The 15,630-nt window shown below is 48.8% G+C and overlaps 1 protein-coding gene across 1 annotated transcript in view; it reads left to right on the top strand.

Moving 5' to 3' along the window:
• Nucleotides 1–15,630, top strand: part of Myo18b (myosin XVIIIB) — a 208,929-nt gene that overhangs the window by 166,212 nt on the left and 27,087 nt on the right. Inside the window, exons 41-42 of the mRNA XM_029477836.1 lie at nt 7,438–7,568; nt 14,568–14,612. Of these exons, the coding sequence (XP_029333696.1) occupies nt 7,438–7,568; nt 14,568–14,612 (176 nt within the window). The remainder of the gene's footprint in view (nt 1–7,437; nt 7,569–14,567; nt 14,613–15,630) is intronic.

The raw sequence follows: 15,630 nt of genomic DNA, 5'->3' as shown, positions 1-15,630 counted from the left end.
CCCCCCCCCCCAACACACACACATGCCAGTCTGATGGAGGCAATTTGTCATCTGAGATTTTCTCATACCAGATCACCTAATTTGGGTCAATATCTTAGTGTTTCTATTACTGTGAAGAGACACCATGACCGTAGCAACTCTTACAGAGGAAAACATTTAACTGGGGCTGACTTACAGTTTCAGAGGTTCAGTCCATTATCGTCATGGCGGGAAGCATGGCAGGATTCAGGCAGACATGGTGCTGGAGGAGTTAAGAGTTCTACATCTTGATGGGAAGTCAGCCTGGAGAGAGACTGTCCCTTCCACACTGGGCAGAGATTGAGCACTAGAAGCCTTCAAAGGCCACCCCCACAGTGACACATTTACTTCAACAAAGCCACACCTATTCTAGCAAGGACACATCTGCTAATAGTGTCATTCTCTGTGGGCCAAGCATTCAAATACATGAGTCTATGAGGGCCAAACCTATTTAAGCCATTAGAGTCACATCGACAAAAACAAAAACAAAACAAAGTAAAAAACTAACCAGCACGCACTACTTTGTTGCCCGAAGAAAAAGCAAATCTTGTGCATATTTCCCCCCAGTCCTAAACATTTGCTCTTCCAAGGACCCTGACCCTTGGGCTCTCTGAGGGAGTTCTCTGCTGCTTACAGCGTGGGTGGCCTTGGATTTAAATGCGTCCTTGTTGCCGTTGGACCCCATACAGTGTCCAGGATGTGCTCTGTGATGGGCAGAGGGGCACAGTGGTAAGAGTTCATGACAGAGCAAGGTTGCTTACCTTGTGGTAATCAGTGATCAGAAAGAGAGACAGGAAGTGGACAGGGCAAGAGACCGTGCCTGAGGACACACTTCCAGCGACTGACTTCCTGACTGACTTCCTCCTGCTAGTCCATCGCCTAAATTGTCTACTGATTCTCCAAACACCCACCCCGCAGCACGGGAGTGACACTTCACACTGAAATCCTATCAGGGACCATATGTCTACTCGCATTCTTTGAGGACGCAGGGGGCACTTCTGGGAAGATTGCCATCACTTGAGGCGTGATAAGGTCTGGCTTTCTGGTTGCCACTGACAGGCAAAGCAGCACAGGGCAGTCTGGGGCTGAGACACTCGACTGGGTGGTGAAGAGAAGACTCTTGGACCCCTGGTTGCTTGAGTTTGTGCAATGACCCATCAGACACGCCTGTCCCAGCTGAGGCAAGGCTGAGGAGGAAGGGTTAGATATTTACTGGCCCTGTAAACATATCTTTCTACTACTTTCTTTTTGTTGGTGTTTTTATTGAGAGGGGATGTTTTTGTAGCCCTGGCCATCCTGGAGATCTCTATGTTAAACCAGGATGGTCTAGAATTCAAAGATATCTGCCTGCCTCTGTCTCCTGAGTGCCAGAATTAAAAGGTGTGTGCTGCCACACCTGGCTCCCCGACTCTTTTGGTTTGCTTGTGGGACCTGCTAGGGTTTGAATCTGGTTGTTCCAAGAAAGACCAGTGTTTGTCTCCAGAGTATACAAATGGTCAGGGGGTTAATGTTTTACACACACACACACACACACCCACACACACACACACACACACGGGAGTTCTTTCTCTCAGAGGACCAGCCTCCAGAGTCGCTTTCTAAAAGGGACTCTGGCACCTCCTTGGTCTCACTAATAGTGAAGCTTCTGTCTTTCCTTCTTGTGTCAGAAAGCAGCAAGATGGATGAACTTCCAAGGCTGTTGTGAGATCTGTTCTGTGGAGCAAACCCTGGTGCAGGCGAGCTGAACCTTGAGAGGCCACCACAGGGGCAAGGAGCCTGAGGGGGAGCTCCTGTGTGTCTGTGAGAACAAATATTGTTTTCTGTTTTCCCACTTTCAGCCAGGTGCATGTGGCCTTTGGCAGAAGCCACACACATGGGGTGCTGTGCCCTTGGAGTGGCAGAGCCATGTGCCAAAAGAAAGCTCTTCCCTATGAAAATCATCCAGTCTCGGGTATTCCATTATAGCAACAGAAAGTGAACTAAAATCAGATCTTTGATGAGTCTCTCTGCATCTGTTATTGCACCATAAAAATAGAACGAAATAGAGAGTTTTCAGGGTGGATGAGGGAAGGACCTCGTGGAACAGCGACTGCATTGCTCCCTGGCTTTTCTGCCTGCTGATAGCCGGCTCCCGAGGTCAGGTAGAAGGGGATTCCATTGCAATCAACCAGAGAAATGAAGCCCATTTTCCAAGTTTCTGATAACACACCAAACTCATAGTTTCTGCGGAGAATCTGGAAAATCACAAAGAGAAAACATGAGCATGTTTTGCTAGCTCATGCCAGGGAGAATAACCACAGCCAGTAATTTACTATAACATGATGTTCTGTTTCCACGGTGCTTGGATCTAAGAGATCTTAATTAATATTAAGCGAGATAAGAGATTTCAGCCATTCAGCAGAACACTTTAGGAATGAACTCAGCAATAGTATGTTCAGGGATGTTTCAAGCATGTGAGATATATATATATATATATATATATATATATATATATATATCAATCACATATTTATACATATACAGTATGTATGTGTATGCATGCATTTCAGAATGTTTCAGGGCTGTTTTGAAATCCTCCTGTCTGTGTGACATTCAGAGTCATTTGGATTTTGGATTAGAACAGGAGCTGGGGGTGATCATGGTGAAGCCTATAAACCTAGCAGGAAGTCAAAATTTCAAGGCCAGCCTGGGACAGAGTTGAATTTTAAAAAGATTTGCCAGTTGCTAATTGCACACATATCAATAAATGTCTGCTTGTATTTACTAAGCAAGCCACTGGCACTGGCTCCATGTGTATCACCTGTTCACTTGAACACACACATCCTACTGAGCAGGAAGCTCAGTAGGATGTGTGTACAGTAGTCTGTTCTTACTACTGTACCAGAAAATGGCAAGATGGTTCAATTTCAAGGATGTTGTGAGATCTGTTCTGTCAGGCAAACCCCGGATGAGGTGAACTGAAGCTTGAGAGGCCTCCTCAGGGGCACGAAGCCTGAGGGAAGAGCTCCCGTGCATCTCAGGCAGATGAAGGTCTCTGGGGAGCAGGGTTCTCTGGGTAAAGAAACAAGCAACAAACAACAGCTTTGGTATTAGCCTCTAATTGAATGTCACGAGCAGAGCCCATCTTAATTGCTAGCATTAATTATCGTCTGAACTGCTTCCCACACAGCAACTGTGCATAGGGCGCCCCATGGAGAGCAGCAGTCTAGAAGTCTAAAGGCCTCCCGATTCCTGTGAGCAATGCAGGGCCAGAAGCTCACATTGCCCAGTGTTGTCTTTATCTTGGTAAACATGATGGGTAGGCATCCTATGCGCATCAGACCCTGCCCTTTCCTTTGCCGCCAACAGTTACATAGTAACACTGACTCTCTCCACCCTAAGCATTCACCTGCCTTCCATGGGCCAGACATCAGCAGGGCAGGTGGATCAGGTCCGGTGACAGTGTTAGCTCTGTGGAAACTGGTACACAGTAGGTGCTCAGTAAATGTGACTTGACTACAAAGATGCATGATTGGACAAGAGGAGTATGTCGTAGGCACTGGTGCATAAGGAAGCCATTTCTGTCTGTGTTTTTTTCCCTGCCTCACACTGTAGAGCTGTCTGGGGATCGGGTGGGCTACTATGGGGTTTTCTGCCATGTATCTATCTAACTACCCAAACAGGCTTATAATCAGACTGGTGTTGCACCACTGAGCCTCTCCATGCTCCTTGCTAACTGTAGAGGATCCTAAGCTCGTACAGAGCCTCAGAACACAGCTGTGCTCTTGAGGGGCGACTGAGACAAACTTCAGTGTGCCCGGATGTGATCACCACACCAGCTGGGCATCTGCCCCTGGAAGGCATAAGGAGGCAGGGGGTCCCCAGCTTGAGCCAGGTGCCACAATTGGCCCCTTCATTCTGTGTGTCTTCTCTAGGTTGTGACAGGGTGAGGGACCTCGTTTTGTCTGCCCTGGGCTGGCTGCTGGGGTCTGCAGTGTTGAAACTGATGGGGTCTGCAGTGTTGAGACTGATGTCTTGGTCTTCGTAATCTGCAGATGCCCCCAGGTTCCTAAACTGAAGCAGGAAAGCTCAGCTCTGCTGACTGGTGATTGCTGGTTATACAGCTTCATCGCTCTGGGGTGGTCCCTGGCTCCAGGGTGCTCCATTGATCTGTCGTGCTCCCTCCAAGTCTGTTGCCCACAGACAGCAAGCAGATAAAGAATGGGCATTGAAAGTCCTTGGTCCAGGGCATGGCCAGCTAGTCTTCAAGTCTTCCTGCTCCGTCTAAGTAGCCCATTAGCTTTGGACAGACTTCCACATCCCAAGCTTCTTATTCTGGGTTTGGCTTCCCCAATGAAAGGGAAACAATGTTGCCCTGGCAGGGGTTCCTCTTCTGGGACTGTGAAGTTAGCAATGCCACCAATGGTTGATCCCCACCCCCATCAGCAATTTAACTACTTTACCTGCTACCCTGATTCACAATGAAATTGACAGGAAGGCAGATCAGCTGTGTGAGTTGCTGAAGGTCACACAGCCTCCGAGCCGCACCACTGAGATTCAACTCTGTAAAGCTGTAGACTTCAGAACCCATGAGGTTACAGATTTACCTCAGCTCAAGTCCCACTCTCCTGCCCATTTGCTTAGTTCTGCTCCCACAGTGCTCTGTCTGAGTCTGGGAAAGACTGGTGTTCCCATGCTGCTCTGTCTGAGCCCGGGAAGGAGTGGTGCTCCCATAGTACCTGAGCCTGGGAAGGAATGGTGCTCCCACAGTGCTCCGGAGCTTCTGGGATTCAGCCCCAAACACTTCCCCAGCTGTGTCTGAACTGATACACTGGTGACCTTTACATCACAGCCCCCCTTCACTGACCTGATGCCCTTGTCTGGCTGCTGGCTGGGGGCCGGGGCTGGGCCCCAGCTTGTCCCTTACTTGCCTGTCCTGAGGTTAACATTCCATGGCTGGAAGCCTCAGCTGAAGTGTAAACTGGCCCTGCTCATGCCAGCCTTGCCCACACATGCCTGCTTCTGACCACATTGTTCCTCCCTTTAAGCTCTGTGAAGTCCTGGCCTGGCTTGGTTGGGCCACACCTACTGCAGTACTCAATCCTTAATGCCATCTTTAAGGTTCTAACTCAGTGAGAAAGGGGAGGTCCACAAAGGGATGTCCATCAGTTCCTGAGATGGGAAACAGCTGTGGTCCTTGCTGGATTCCTGGTTTGAGCACAGCCAGCCCCATAGAATGGGGTCACGTCTTGGCTCTGCAGCCTCCAGTGATATAAATGTCCCCAGTTTCTTCAGAGAAGCCTGGAAATCTGTCTGTGGTCACTTGGCTTCTGGAGTTATCAGAAGGTCTGAGAGTTTACCCAGACCTGACTGTAATCTTCATCCTACACACCCCTCATCATTAGGCATCTGTGTGTTTCCTTGAATAGCTAACCACAAAGAAACTTCAGATGACCAGATCATCTTTAAAAAATCTCTCCACCTGTAACATAACTGAGACTCCAAGTCCCACTCAAAAAGTGTGTGTATGTGTGTGTGTGTGTGTGTGTGTGTAGTATATGTGGTGCTTTGTATGTAGTGTGTATGTAATACATGTGATGTTTAATATGTATTGTGTATGTGTGTATAGTGTATGTGGTGTTTTGCATGTAGTGTGTATTTAGTGTACATGGTAGTTTTATATATAGTGTATTGTGTGTATGTGATGCTGTGTGTGTATGTGTGTGTATATATTTGTGGTGCTTTGTATGTAGTGTGCATGTAGTACATGTGGTGTTTTATATGTAGTGTGTATGTGTGTGTAGTATATGTGGTATTTTGTATGTAGTATGCATGTGTATTTAGTGTACATGGTAGTTTGTATGTAGAGTGTATCTGTGTGTGTAGTGTACATGGTAGTTTGTATGTAGAGTGTGTGTATCTGTGTGTGTCATGTACCTGGTGGTCTGTGTGTGTGTTGTGGTGTGTGTATGTTGTGTGAAGTGTGTATATGTGTGTGTGTGGTGTGGTGCGTGTATATGTAGTGTGAGGTATGTGTGTGTGGTTGCTATGGATTCCGGGTCACAGTCTTCTTGGTAGTTCTGTTTGCTCCATACCATTCAAGGATGCTGTCCACATTGCACAGCCCTTGCTTCTGCTAACAACTGTCTAATGACATCAAAGTGATGTTCTGTGATCTCCGTAACCATCCCCAAAGCTGGGTATAGCTTCTGGCTTTCAGACTCTCATTTCATTGGCTGCACTGCCCCGAGCAAACTCATGTTCAGGGCCCTGCTTTGCCTTCTGATCCATCCTGTGGAATTAATTTCCAAAAGAGAGATTCTGAATGTAGCCAGATGATTCTCTAACTTGAGGTATCTGGTGCATTGTGGGATATAACAGTATCTGGCCTTGACCTGACACATGTCACAGTATCCCCCAAGGTGTGGTCGCCAACTCTTTCTCCAGACTCAATCCTAAGTCTCCAGGTGGCAACTCACCTCCATCAGCAAGCTTTGTGTTAGGGATAAACTGAAAGGCAGATGCCTCGTGGGCATCAGATATTTCCCAAAGAGTCAGGACAGAATCGAGTCACAGCACTACCAGAGAGTACTGATCTCAGTGGATGAGTACTGATCTCAGTGGATGAGTACTACAAAGACAATCAAGAGTACTACGTTCTAGCACTCTTGCTAAGTCCTTTTGCTCTTGAAGGTCTCCATTGCTCAGCTCTGAAGCATGATTGGTTTTCATGACTTTGCTGCCAGGCTCTCATTGAGGGAGGCTTTGGTCACATGACTAGTGCTGGCCACAGAAAATGCCCCATAACTGCCTGCCAGGTCTGTCACTCTGCAGGGGCCCCCACTGGGCCATCCCACTTTGTATAATTCTTAGGTTCAGTTCTATTGCTGTGTACACCATGACCAAGGTGACTCTTACACAAGAAAGCATTGCTTACAGTTTCAGAGGGTAGGTCTAGGGTGGTCATGGTGTGGAGTGTTGCAGTGTGTAGGCAGGCATAGCCTGGAACATAGCCTTCTCTGTGTTGCCCCAAACCTTCCGCACCAGGTCCAGCCCATTTACTGATCAATTTAAGATGGCTTTGCATTCAATAAGGTGATAGGGTAAACTCAAGCATGGCTCTGGGCTCCTAAAAACACATATGGATGACCCAGCTTCGAGTTCCTGGGACACACCATTAGGGCCCTCTAGAGTCTATTCCCTCCTATGTAGAACAAGTCATGCTTGCTTGGGACACCCAGGGCTTCACACTCTCCTCATCTGCTGTGAAGGCCTGGGAAGGATTTGTTTACATCGCAGAGAGATGGGCTCTGTTCAGGCTGTCCCCTCCCCCCACATAGGCTCTGCTCAGGCTGTTCACTCTGCCCCCTCCCCCTGGAACTCTGCAGTGCTGTGGAGTTCTCATGCAAGACCAATGGGTTCTGTGGTCTCTGCCTGCAGGAGAAGTATGTGGAGGAGCTGGCAACTGTGAGACAAACGCTGCAGACAGACCTGGAGACGTCCATCCGACGCATCGCGGACCTGCAGGCAGCCTTGGAAGAGGTGGTGTCAAGTGATAGTGACACAGAAAGGTAAGTGGGTGGTGGCCGGGTCCGAGGCGGGGCTGTGCTCTGCAGACCTCTTTTGTCCCTACAAGTCTCAGGCTGTATTTGCTGGGAGGACCCCAAAATGCCTGAGGGTTGCTGGTTTATTTAGATTGAAAGAAGAGGGACACTGTCCCTGTCACCTATGAAGTGTGGGAATTGACTTGCTGGACATGAATGGTTGGAAAGTGTCTTAGTCAGGGTTTTACTGCTGTGAACAGACACCATGACCAAGGCAACTCTTATAAAGACAACATTTAATTTGGGCTGGCTTACAGGTTCAGAAGTTCAGTCCATTATCATCAAGGCTGAAACAAGGCAGTATCCAGGCAGACAGGAGGAGCTGAGAGTTCTACATCTTTCATCTAAAGGCTGCTAGCAGAATACTGGCTTCCAGGCAGCTACGATGAGGGTCTTAAAGTCAGTGACACACCTCCTCCAACAAGGCCACACCCATTCCAACAGGGCCACACCCACTCCAACAGGGCCACACCCACTCCAACAGGGCCACACCTACTCCAACAGAGTGGCACCTTCTAATAGTGCCACTCCCTGGGCAGAGCATATACAAACCATCACAGAATGTGACCAGTGTGGCATCCTAGGGAAGTGACTTGGGTCTGTGTTTGTTACTTTCTTGTTGCTGTGTCACAACTCCTGGTGTAAGCCACTTAAAGGTGGGCTTGTTTTGGCTTATGCTTCAAGGCTATTGTTCTCTCTCTCTCTCTCTCTCTCTCTCTCTCTCTCTCTCTCTCTCTCTCTCTCTCTCTCATAATGAATCCAAAGGTAAAGGAGACAGGAATAGAGTGGCCATGCTCAGGGGTGGAGCAGGCTGTGAGAGAAATCAGAGGCCAGACTTCTCAACTGGGTAATGAACCAGGATGAGGTCACAGAGCACCCCAGACATCGCACAGGCTCCATCTTAAGAGCCACTACCCCCAGATGGTGCTCACATAAGACGTATCTGTCTCTGTGGCAACAAGACTCACCCTCTGCTTGGGTCCATCAGGCCACGGCCACCTGAATGCAGCTCCAGCATTTGTCTCCTTTCATCCTGACCTCTGCATCCGAGGCTGTACATATTCTTCCTTGCTGCATTTCCGATGTCTTTCTTCTTGACTATGTCTCCAGTTTCTACATACCATCAGCCTCATGGTTCCTCAAATTGGAAGGGAACTTGCCTGTGTCTCAGGGGAGCTGTGGGATGTGGTGTGGTGTCTGAACATAGGTGCCACACAATGTTCCTGGTACCCAGGAGCACCCCAGGCAGCAGCGAGTGGGATTGCTCTTGTTGGGGGAGGGGAAAGCATAGACCACAATTCTATTTAAGTGTCCCTCGGTATCATATGACCTCAAACAAATATTCAATCACTCTGATCCTTAGTCTCTTCGTTTCCAAGGTGGATCAGTAAGAGGTTAAAAATGCAACTCCTCACACAGAAGCATAGCCCTGCAGAGATTCAGACATTGCTTGTTGCCTCTGTCCTTTAGTTCATTCATCTATCCATCTGTTTGATTGGTAAGCCTGTCCCATGCCAGACATCTCCTTATGAGTTTGCGTTTTTCTTCTTGCTTTTTGGATGCCATTTTTCTCCATGTTGTAGTGGGCAGGGGCTGAAGAGCTTGTGTGAGATGTTCAGTACAGGGCCAGGAGCGTGGATTGGAGAACAGTTCAGGAATGTGGTGGTGTCTTCACACAGCCCGAATTCTGGGGCATGTGTGCAAATGGACAGACAAATCAAACAAAAGAGTGTGTGGGCTCTGCTGGAACCTAAAAGCCTCTGGTGGCAGGTGACCAGTGGGGTCGGTGGCTCCGGCTCGTGAGGGAGGAGGCAGAACAGACCCATGAGAGGAGAATCTGGGGAGGCAATGCACAAAGACCAAGAGCAATGTTCTAGAAAGCGAGATAAGAGCCTTGTAATAGTTTAAGAGAGGAGAGGGTTTAGCTCAGAGCAACGGCCTCCTGAGGAAGGGAGCATGTTGATTGGGAAGACACAGGGCATGCAGCCTGATGTGCTCATGCCCCAGACTAGAACCTGATGTCTGCCAGCTAGGCCACAGTCTCCATGTGTCCACAATCTCCAGAGCAGGGCCACCCTCTGAGAACGATGGTGCACCACACTGCAGGACCGTGTCACACTGAGGTCCTGGAGGGGGACTTGAGGCCCTTTACCTTTCTTTCCCTGTTCTCCACCTCCCTCCTTCCCCTCCTGTCTTTCTCCTCTCACAGAGCTTCCCTGAAACCCGCTGAGACTCTCAGTTCCCCCCAGATATTGGGGGGCTAAAGAAATAAAAGATGCCTACAGAAAAGTCCTGACTCTGGTCCTGGAGGGGGACTTGAGGCCCTTTACCTTTCTTTCCCTGTTCTCCACCCCCTTCCTTCCCCTCTTGCCTTTCTCCTCTCACAGAGCTTCCCTGAAACCCACTGAGACTCTCAGTTCCCCCAGATATTGGGGGGCTAAAGAAATAAAAGATGCCTACAGAAAAGTCCTGACTCGTTGCATAGAGCAAACAGTTCACCTATCTGCTGATCACTGCTGTCGTAACCAGGGTCTCTGTTACCTTGATCAACACCATAAGCAGCATCAACTTAGTGAGGAGAGGGTTATTTCAGGTTACAGTTTCACATCGCAGTTCGTCACCGTCTTAGTTAGGGGTCCCCATTGCTGCGAACAGACACCATGACCAAGGCAACTCTAAAAGACAACATTTCATTGGGGCTGGCTTACAGGTTCAGAAGTTCAGTCCATTATCATCAACATGGGAGCATAGCAGCATCCAGGCAGGTGTGGTGCAGGAGGAGAGTTCTGCATCTTCACCTGAAGGCCACTAGGAGAACACTGACCTCCAGGCAGCTAGGATGAGGGTCTTAAAGCCCATGCCCACAGTGACACACCTTCTCCAACAAGGCCACACCTAATAGTGCCACTCCCTGAGCCAAGCGTATTCAAACCAGCACAACCACCAAAGCAAGTCAGGGCCAGAACTCAAGGCAGGAACTTGGAGGCAGGAAGTGAAACAGAAACCAAGGAGGGGTGCTGCTTACTGGCTTGCTCCTCACAGCTTGCTCAACCTGCTTTCTTGTAGAACCCGGGACCACAAGCCCAGGGATGGCCCCACCCACAATGGGCTAGGCCGAACTACATCAATCACTAATCAAGGAAATGCACTATAAACTTGCCTACAGGCCTCTCTAATGAAGGCCTCTTTTCAACTGAGGTTCCTCTTCCCACATGACTCTACTTTGTGTCAAGTTGTTAAGGAAATGACCAGGACACCCCAGAGGAACATCATTGACTGTCAAAAACAAAAAGAAATACATGTTGAACCATTATGGGTCTACTACACAGAGCAGGGATCCCAGTTCCTGCCCTGGTGTCAGCAAATTCCCCCTCATCAGCAGCTGCAAACTGCACACTGTGCGTTCTTACTGCCTTGAATGAGAAACGTTTGGATTGGAGCCTGAAAGTTTGGTCCAAGATACTTCTTTATGAAGTCTCAATGAGGATTCAGACCACTGGCTTAGGAAGGAAGAAAGAGGAGGAGGAGGAGGAGAAGGAGGAGGAGGAGGAGGAAGAGGGAGAGAGAGAGAGAGAGAGAGAGAGAGAGAGAGAGAGAGAGACTCTCTAACAGCCAAGTTGAGAGACTTGTTCTCATTATGCCAGTTCACAATTCTAAGGTTCACCTGGAATTAGAGATCTTAATGGAGCAGGCCTTGTAGGCTGGGAGCCAAGCCACATGCCCAGAAAGTCAGGCAGCACACAGTGTTACTTAAGCTCCCGTGACTCTGAAGCAGGGGACTCTGCAGCAGGGCCTGGCATTGTTGGCTACACTGTAACATCAACCTTCTTAGACTAATGGAGGAAATGTTTCAGTTCATCCCCGGGGCCTAGAACGTGCTCATTAGTCATGAGAGGAAGGCTACAAAGGGTGACAGAAATTTCCATCTATTCCTGGCTCTAGAATCTGCAGCTGCTCTGCCTGTTGCCTTGCCTGGGGATATGCTAGGGTTTGGAGGGGTCCACAGCTTACCCTTGACTTCAGAGTCACGGATAAAAGATGAGGACTCTGGGAGCGATCGTGTCCTTGGGGGTGGGGTGGGTGGCTTCTGGGTGATTTCCAACTCATGTGCTCTAACAACTGGTCTGACATCAGGCTGTGGAGGAGACCTGGACATATCTGGATGGAACCAGAGACTGGCCTTCTAAGGACACATTGTGTATCAACAACTTTCTGTTGAGCCTTGGCTCTGGCCCAGATGTGAAATTCCCTGCTTCATGAGGTGACTGTCCCCCCACCCCTTTTCTTGAAGCTGCCCTCCATGAGTGCTAAACATGTCCTGATCTGGAAGAACAGCTTGAGAGAACTCTCTGTTCATCCAAGGAGGTTGACACCCAGTTAGAGTCACAACATGGGCCCCTGTGCCCTGTGGCAATAAATGAATGTTACAGGTTGGCCTGCTTTCTGAGAAGGGTTGTAACCAACACCCAGATGACAAGATAGAGACAGAGCTCCCACGATTTGCCATGTCTATTTGCAACATTGCAGGAAATGGTGGTAATGGCCCCCTGTGGTTCCCTCTCTGGAGGACAGTTGTTATTGCTTGGCACACGCTGCCCTTGCACGGTCACTGGGCTCCTATCATTATCTTTTACAAACTACAGAAAAGGAAACTGAGTCCCATGGGTATCTAAAGTCTCACTGGTGCATACTTTAAGCCACTAAGCCATGGCTTGTTTCTGGAGTTGACCTCACCCCCAACCCCCCTTGCCTCCAATGCCAGTCAAAGGCAGCTTTGTTACCACATAGGACATGCTGACTGTCCTTCACCTCCTATCAAGGTCTCTGTTTCCTTCTGGGCTGCCATGGTGGTGAGCTCACGTCAGTCACTGACACAGAGCAAATGAATCCGGGCGTCACTTCCCAGCCTGTATTTGCATTTAGACTGCGCCTGTCTGGTGAAAGGTACCCAGGAGGAATACATCTGAAGACACTTAATCAATTACCTCGATCCTTGCCAACATCTGTTTAAAAATTCCTGGCACAGGCTCACTTTGCAAAACCACACTGGCCAAGATGAAAGAACTGTAGGCACCAGCCCAGGGCAAGGGGTTGAGACTCCCTGGGTTTTGTAGCCGACCAGATCAGTACCACGGACAGAGCCTCGGTTACACGGCAGGCTCGGCAGGCTAGATCAGCACCATGGACAGCGCATTTGGCCTCCACCCTCTAATTGCCCTTGCCTAAGAAGACTGCTCCAAGCACAGGCATTGGCAGGAATGGAGGGTGGAGGTTGTAACAATGGTGGCTACAGTCTTGTTTCTTGTGAGATGGTGGCTTACGTGGTACAGTCATGATGCATGGAAATCCCAGATCTCCCTGCTCAGCTGCAAACAATCATGGTTTGGAGCATCAGAGTCATCTTCTGGCATGAAGGCCAACTTTATATGGAGGTACTGTTTACAAAGATGTGTTTCCTCTTCTGTCAGCTGATGTCTCGCCTGCTGAGCCCATTGGGGAGCCATGCAGACAGGAAGCACACAGATGGGACTCACATAGTCAGTGGGGTTTGCTCCTACAGACTGGGTCCAAAAGCATCACACATCCAAGGTAGAACAGCAGAGACAATAGTGAAACACGACATCAGGAAGTGTCCAGGTCTCAGGGGAAAGGGTCCCTCCATGAGGAAGTGGTTTTGAGTTCCAAGTCCCCAGAGCCATCTTCAGAGATGAAACCTGGATGAGTGTCGGCACCCATGTATGCTCTGTTGCTGAGCTGGGCAGACTGTGTGGAGCAGTGACGGTAATGAATGCTATCCAGTGTCCAAGCTAGGAGCGTGGATTCCAAATGGAGGGAATGAGACTGCTGACTTCCTGCGTGGCTCACACTGAGAGGGAAATGAGGTTTAGCCTCTTGGCATTAGACATTTGGTTGTGAGCTCTGGGGACCCTACTATCCTGTCTCCATGCATGGAAGACATGTTCATGGTCCTCTGGAGATACATCTTGGAAAAAGGGAGGCATCTAAGGAAGCATAGCTTTAGAGGAAGAAACAAGAAACAGTGGGTGCACCCTCTTCAGACCTGCCCAAATCCCTGCAGACATTGTGGCTGGAGGCTCAGCCTGAGGACCAGAGTAAAGGCAACTTAGATGCAGGGGTGTGCTTTTGTCTGGATTCCCATTTGAGGGCAGTGGTACACTGACTACCAGTGTGTCTTGTTGTCTCCACAAAGCTGGGTTTGGAAGTTCAGTGGCCTTGTGAATGGTATACCATCTTCATCTCTAAATTGAGGCAGATGGTGTGGGCAGAGTGTGTAAACATGTTTCTCCCTGGAGAATAGCTACTTGTATAATTATATTAGGAGTTTCCCACAATGCCTCAGGAAGCTATCCTGCCAGAGCCCAATCTGTTGGCTTCCCAAAGACTATGAGTGAGGCAGGTGCCAGGCAGTTGTCAATAAAAATAAGATTAATGTCAGTGATGCCAGTTGCATTTCAAAAAATAGTTGTTCTGACTGTTTTGCATACATATATGTCTGTTCCTTGTGTGGGTACCCTCAGAGGCCAAAAGAGGGTGTTGGATCCCCGGGAACTGGTGTTACAGACAATTGTGAACCACAGTGTAGGTTCTGGAAGTTGAATCTAAGTCCTCTAGAAGAGTAGCCCATACTCTTAACCAGAGCCCTACCCGCTAGTCATGTTTTTAAAAAGCATTGGTAACGGTTGCTCCTGTTCTCTGGGATCTGCACTAAACAATCCACAAGGGCTACTTCACTCTGCTCCATGGGCAGAGGCAGAGGCTCATGCGTTGTTGGTCAACCGCAGTTTGTAGAGGAAAACGGGAGGCTCAGAGAGGACAACTCTGTACCCTACAACTATACAGAAGTGAAGGGTAGACATGGCAGGCAAACCCAGGTGTATGTCGTGCTGGAGACCATGTCCCCCCAGTCCTGGCTGTACAACTATATTGTCTTGTGTCTCCTTCTAGTATCCAGACGGCAGTGGACTGTAGCAGCCGCAGCGGGAAAGAGGGGTAAGCAAACCACAAAGCTTGTGAAGGCAAGCCCTCGGCTGTGTGTGTGCATTGGGGAAGGAGAAGGGTCACACCCATCACAGAGCTCTCTGTAATTAATGCCTGTGAGGCTCTGGCTTCATGGTTTAGCACGTGCCTTACAGGAGTGCAAACTTGCATACCTGTGTGACATAGTTTAGATACATGGAAGACATGTGTTATCATGCCATTACCCACCACCACCTTCAATGGCTCCCTGCTGCCCAGAACAGACTTTATAGGTGGACACTTGTGTTCCATGTTGACCTTTGATTCCCCTCTTCACCCCGTGAGTTCTGCTTGCCTACTTCCTGGACTCTCTTCCCACCAAACCCTCACCTTCCCAAGGCTCACCTGCCTCACTTCCTTCCTTTTCTTCCTGGAAGGAAATGGAGGCTCCTTACTTAACCCAGAAGCTGGCCTTCTGCCTCTCTCTGTAGTAGTGCTAATGGAGCCTTCATTTCGTGGCTGCTCTCCTAAGAAGCAACCTTGAGGACAGGATTAATATCAAGTTCATGTATGCAGCCCTGTCCCATGGTGGTTGACTTAGTGGCAGATAAACATACCTCACACTTGTATGTGCCTGGACCTGTACACACAAATATATCAAACACTTCTGCATGCATGGGCTCGCTTGTACACACACATACATATAGACATGCACACACACATAGACACACACACAGAGACATAGACAGATACATTCACACATACACACTGACACAGACACACACAGAAACAAACACACAGATACACACACACAGTTGCACACACACAGAGACACAGACAGACATACACACATATACTCTCACAGAGACACATGCACATAGACAGAAACACAGTCGCACACACATACAGACACATAGATGCACAGACAGATACATACTCACATAGATACACACATTCACACATACTCTCACACATACACACACAGATACATTCACACACACACATACATACACACACAGAGGGAGAGGGGGAGGAGAAGAGGAGGGGAGAG

The sequence above is a fragment of the Mus caroli genome, chromosome 5, assembly GCF_900094665.2.
Source record: "Mus caroli chromosome 5, CAROLI_EIJ_v1.1, whole genome shotgun sequence".
NCBI lineage: Eukaryota > Metazoa > Chordata > Mammalia > Rodentia > Muridae > Mus > Mus caroli.
The sequence above is the reverse complement of the archived record's forward strand: the minus strand, read 5'-3'. Positions and strand labels throughout refer to the sequence as shown.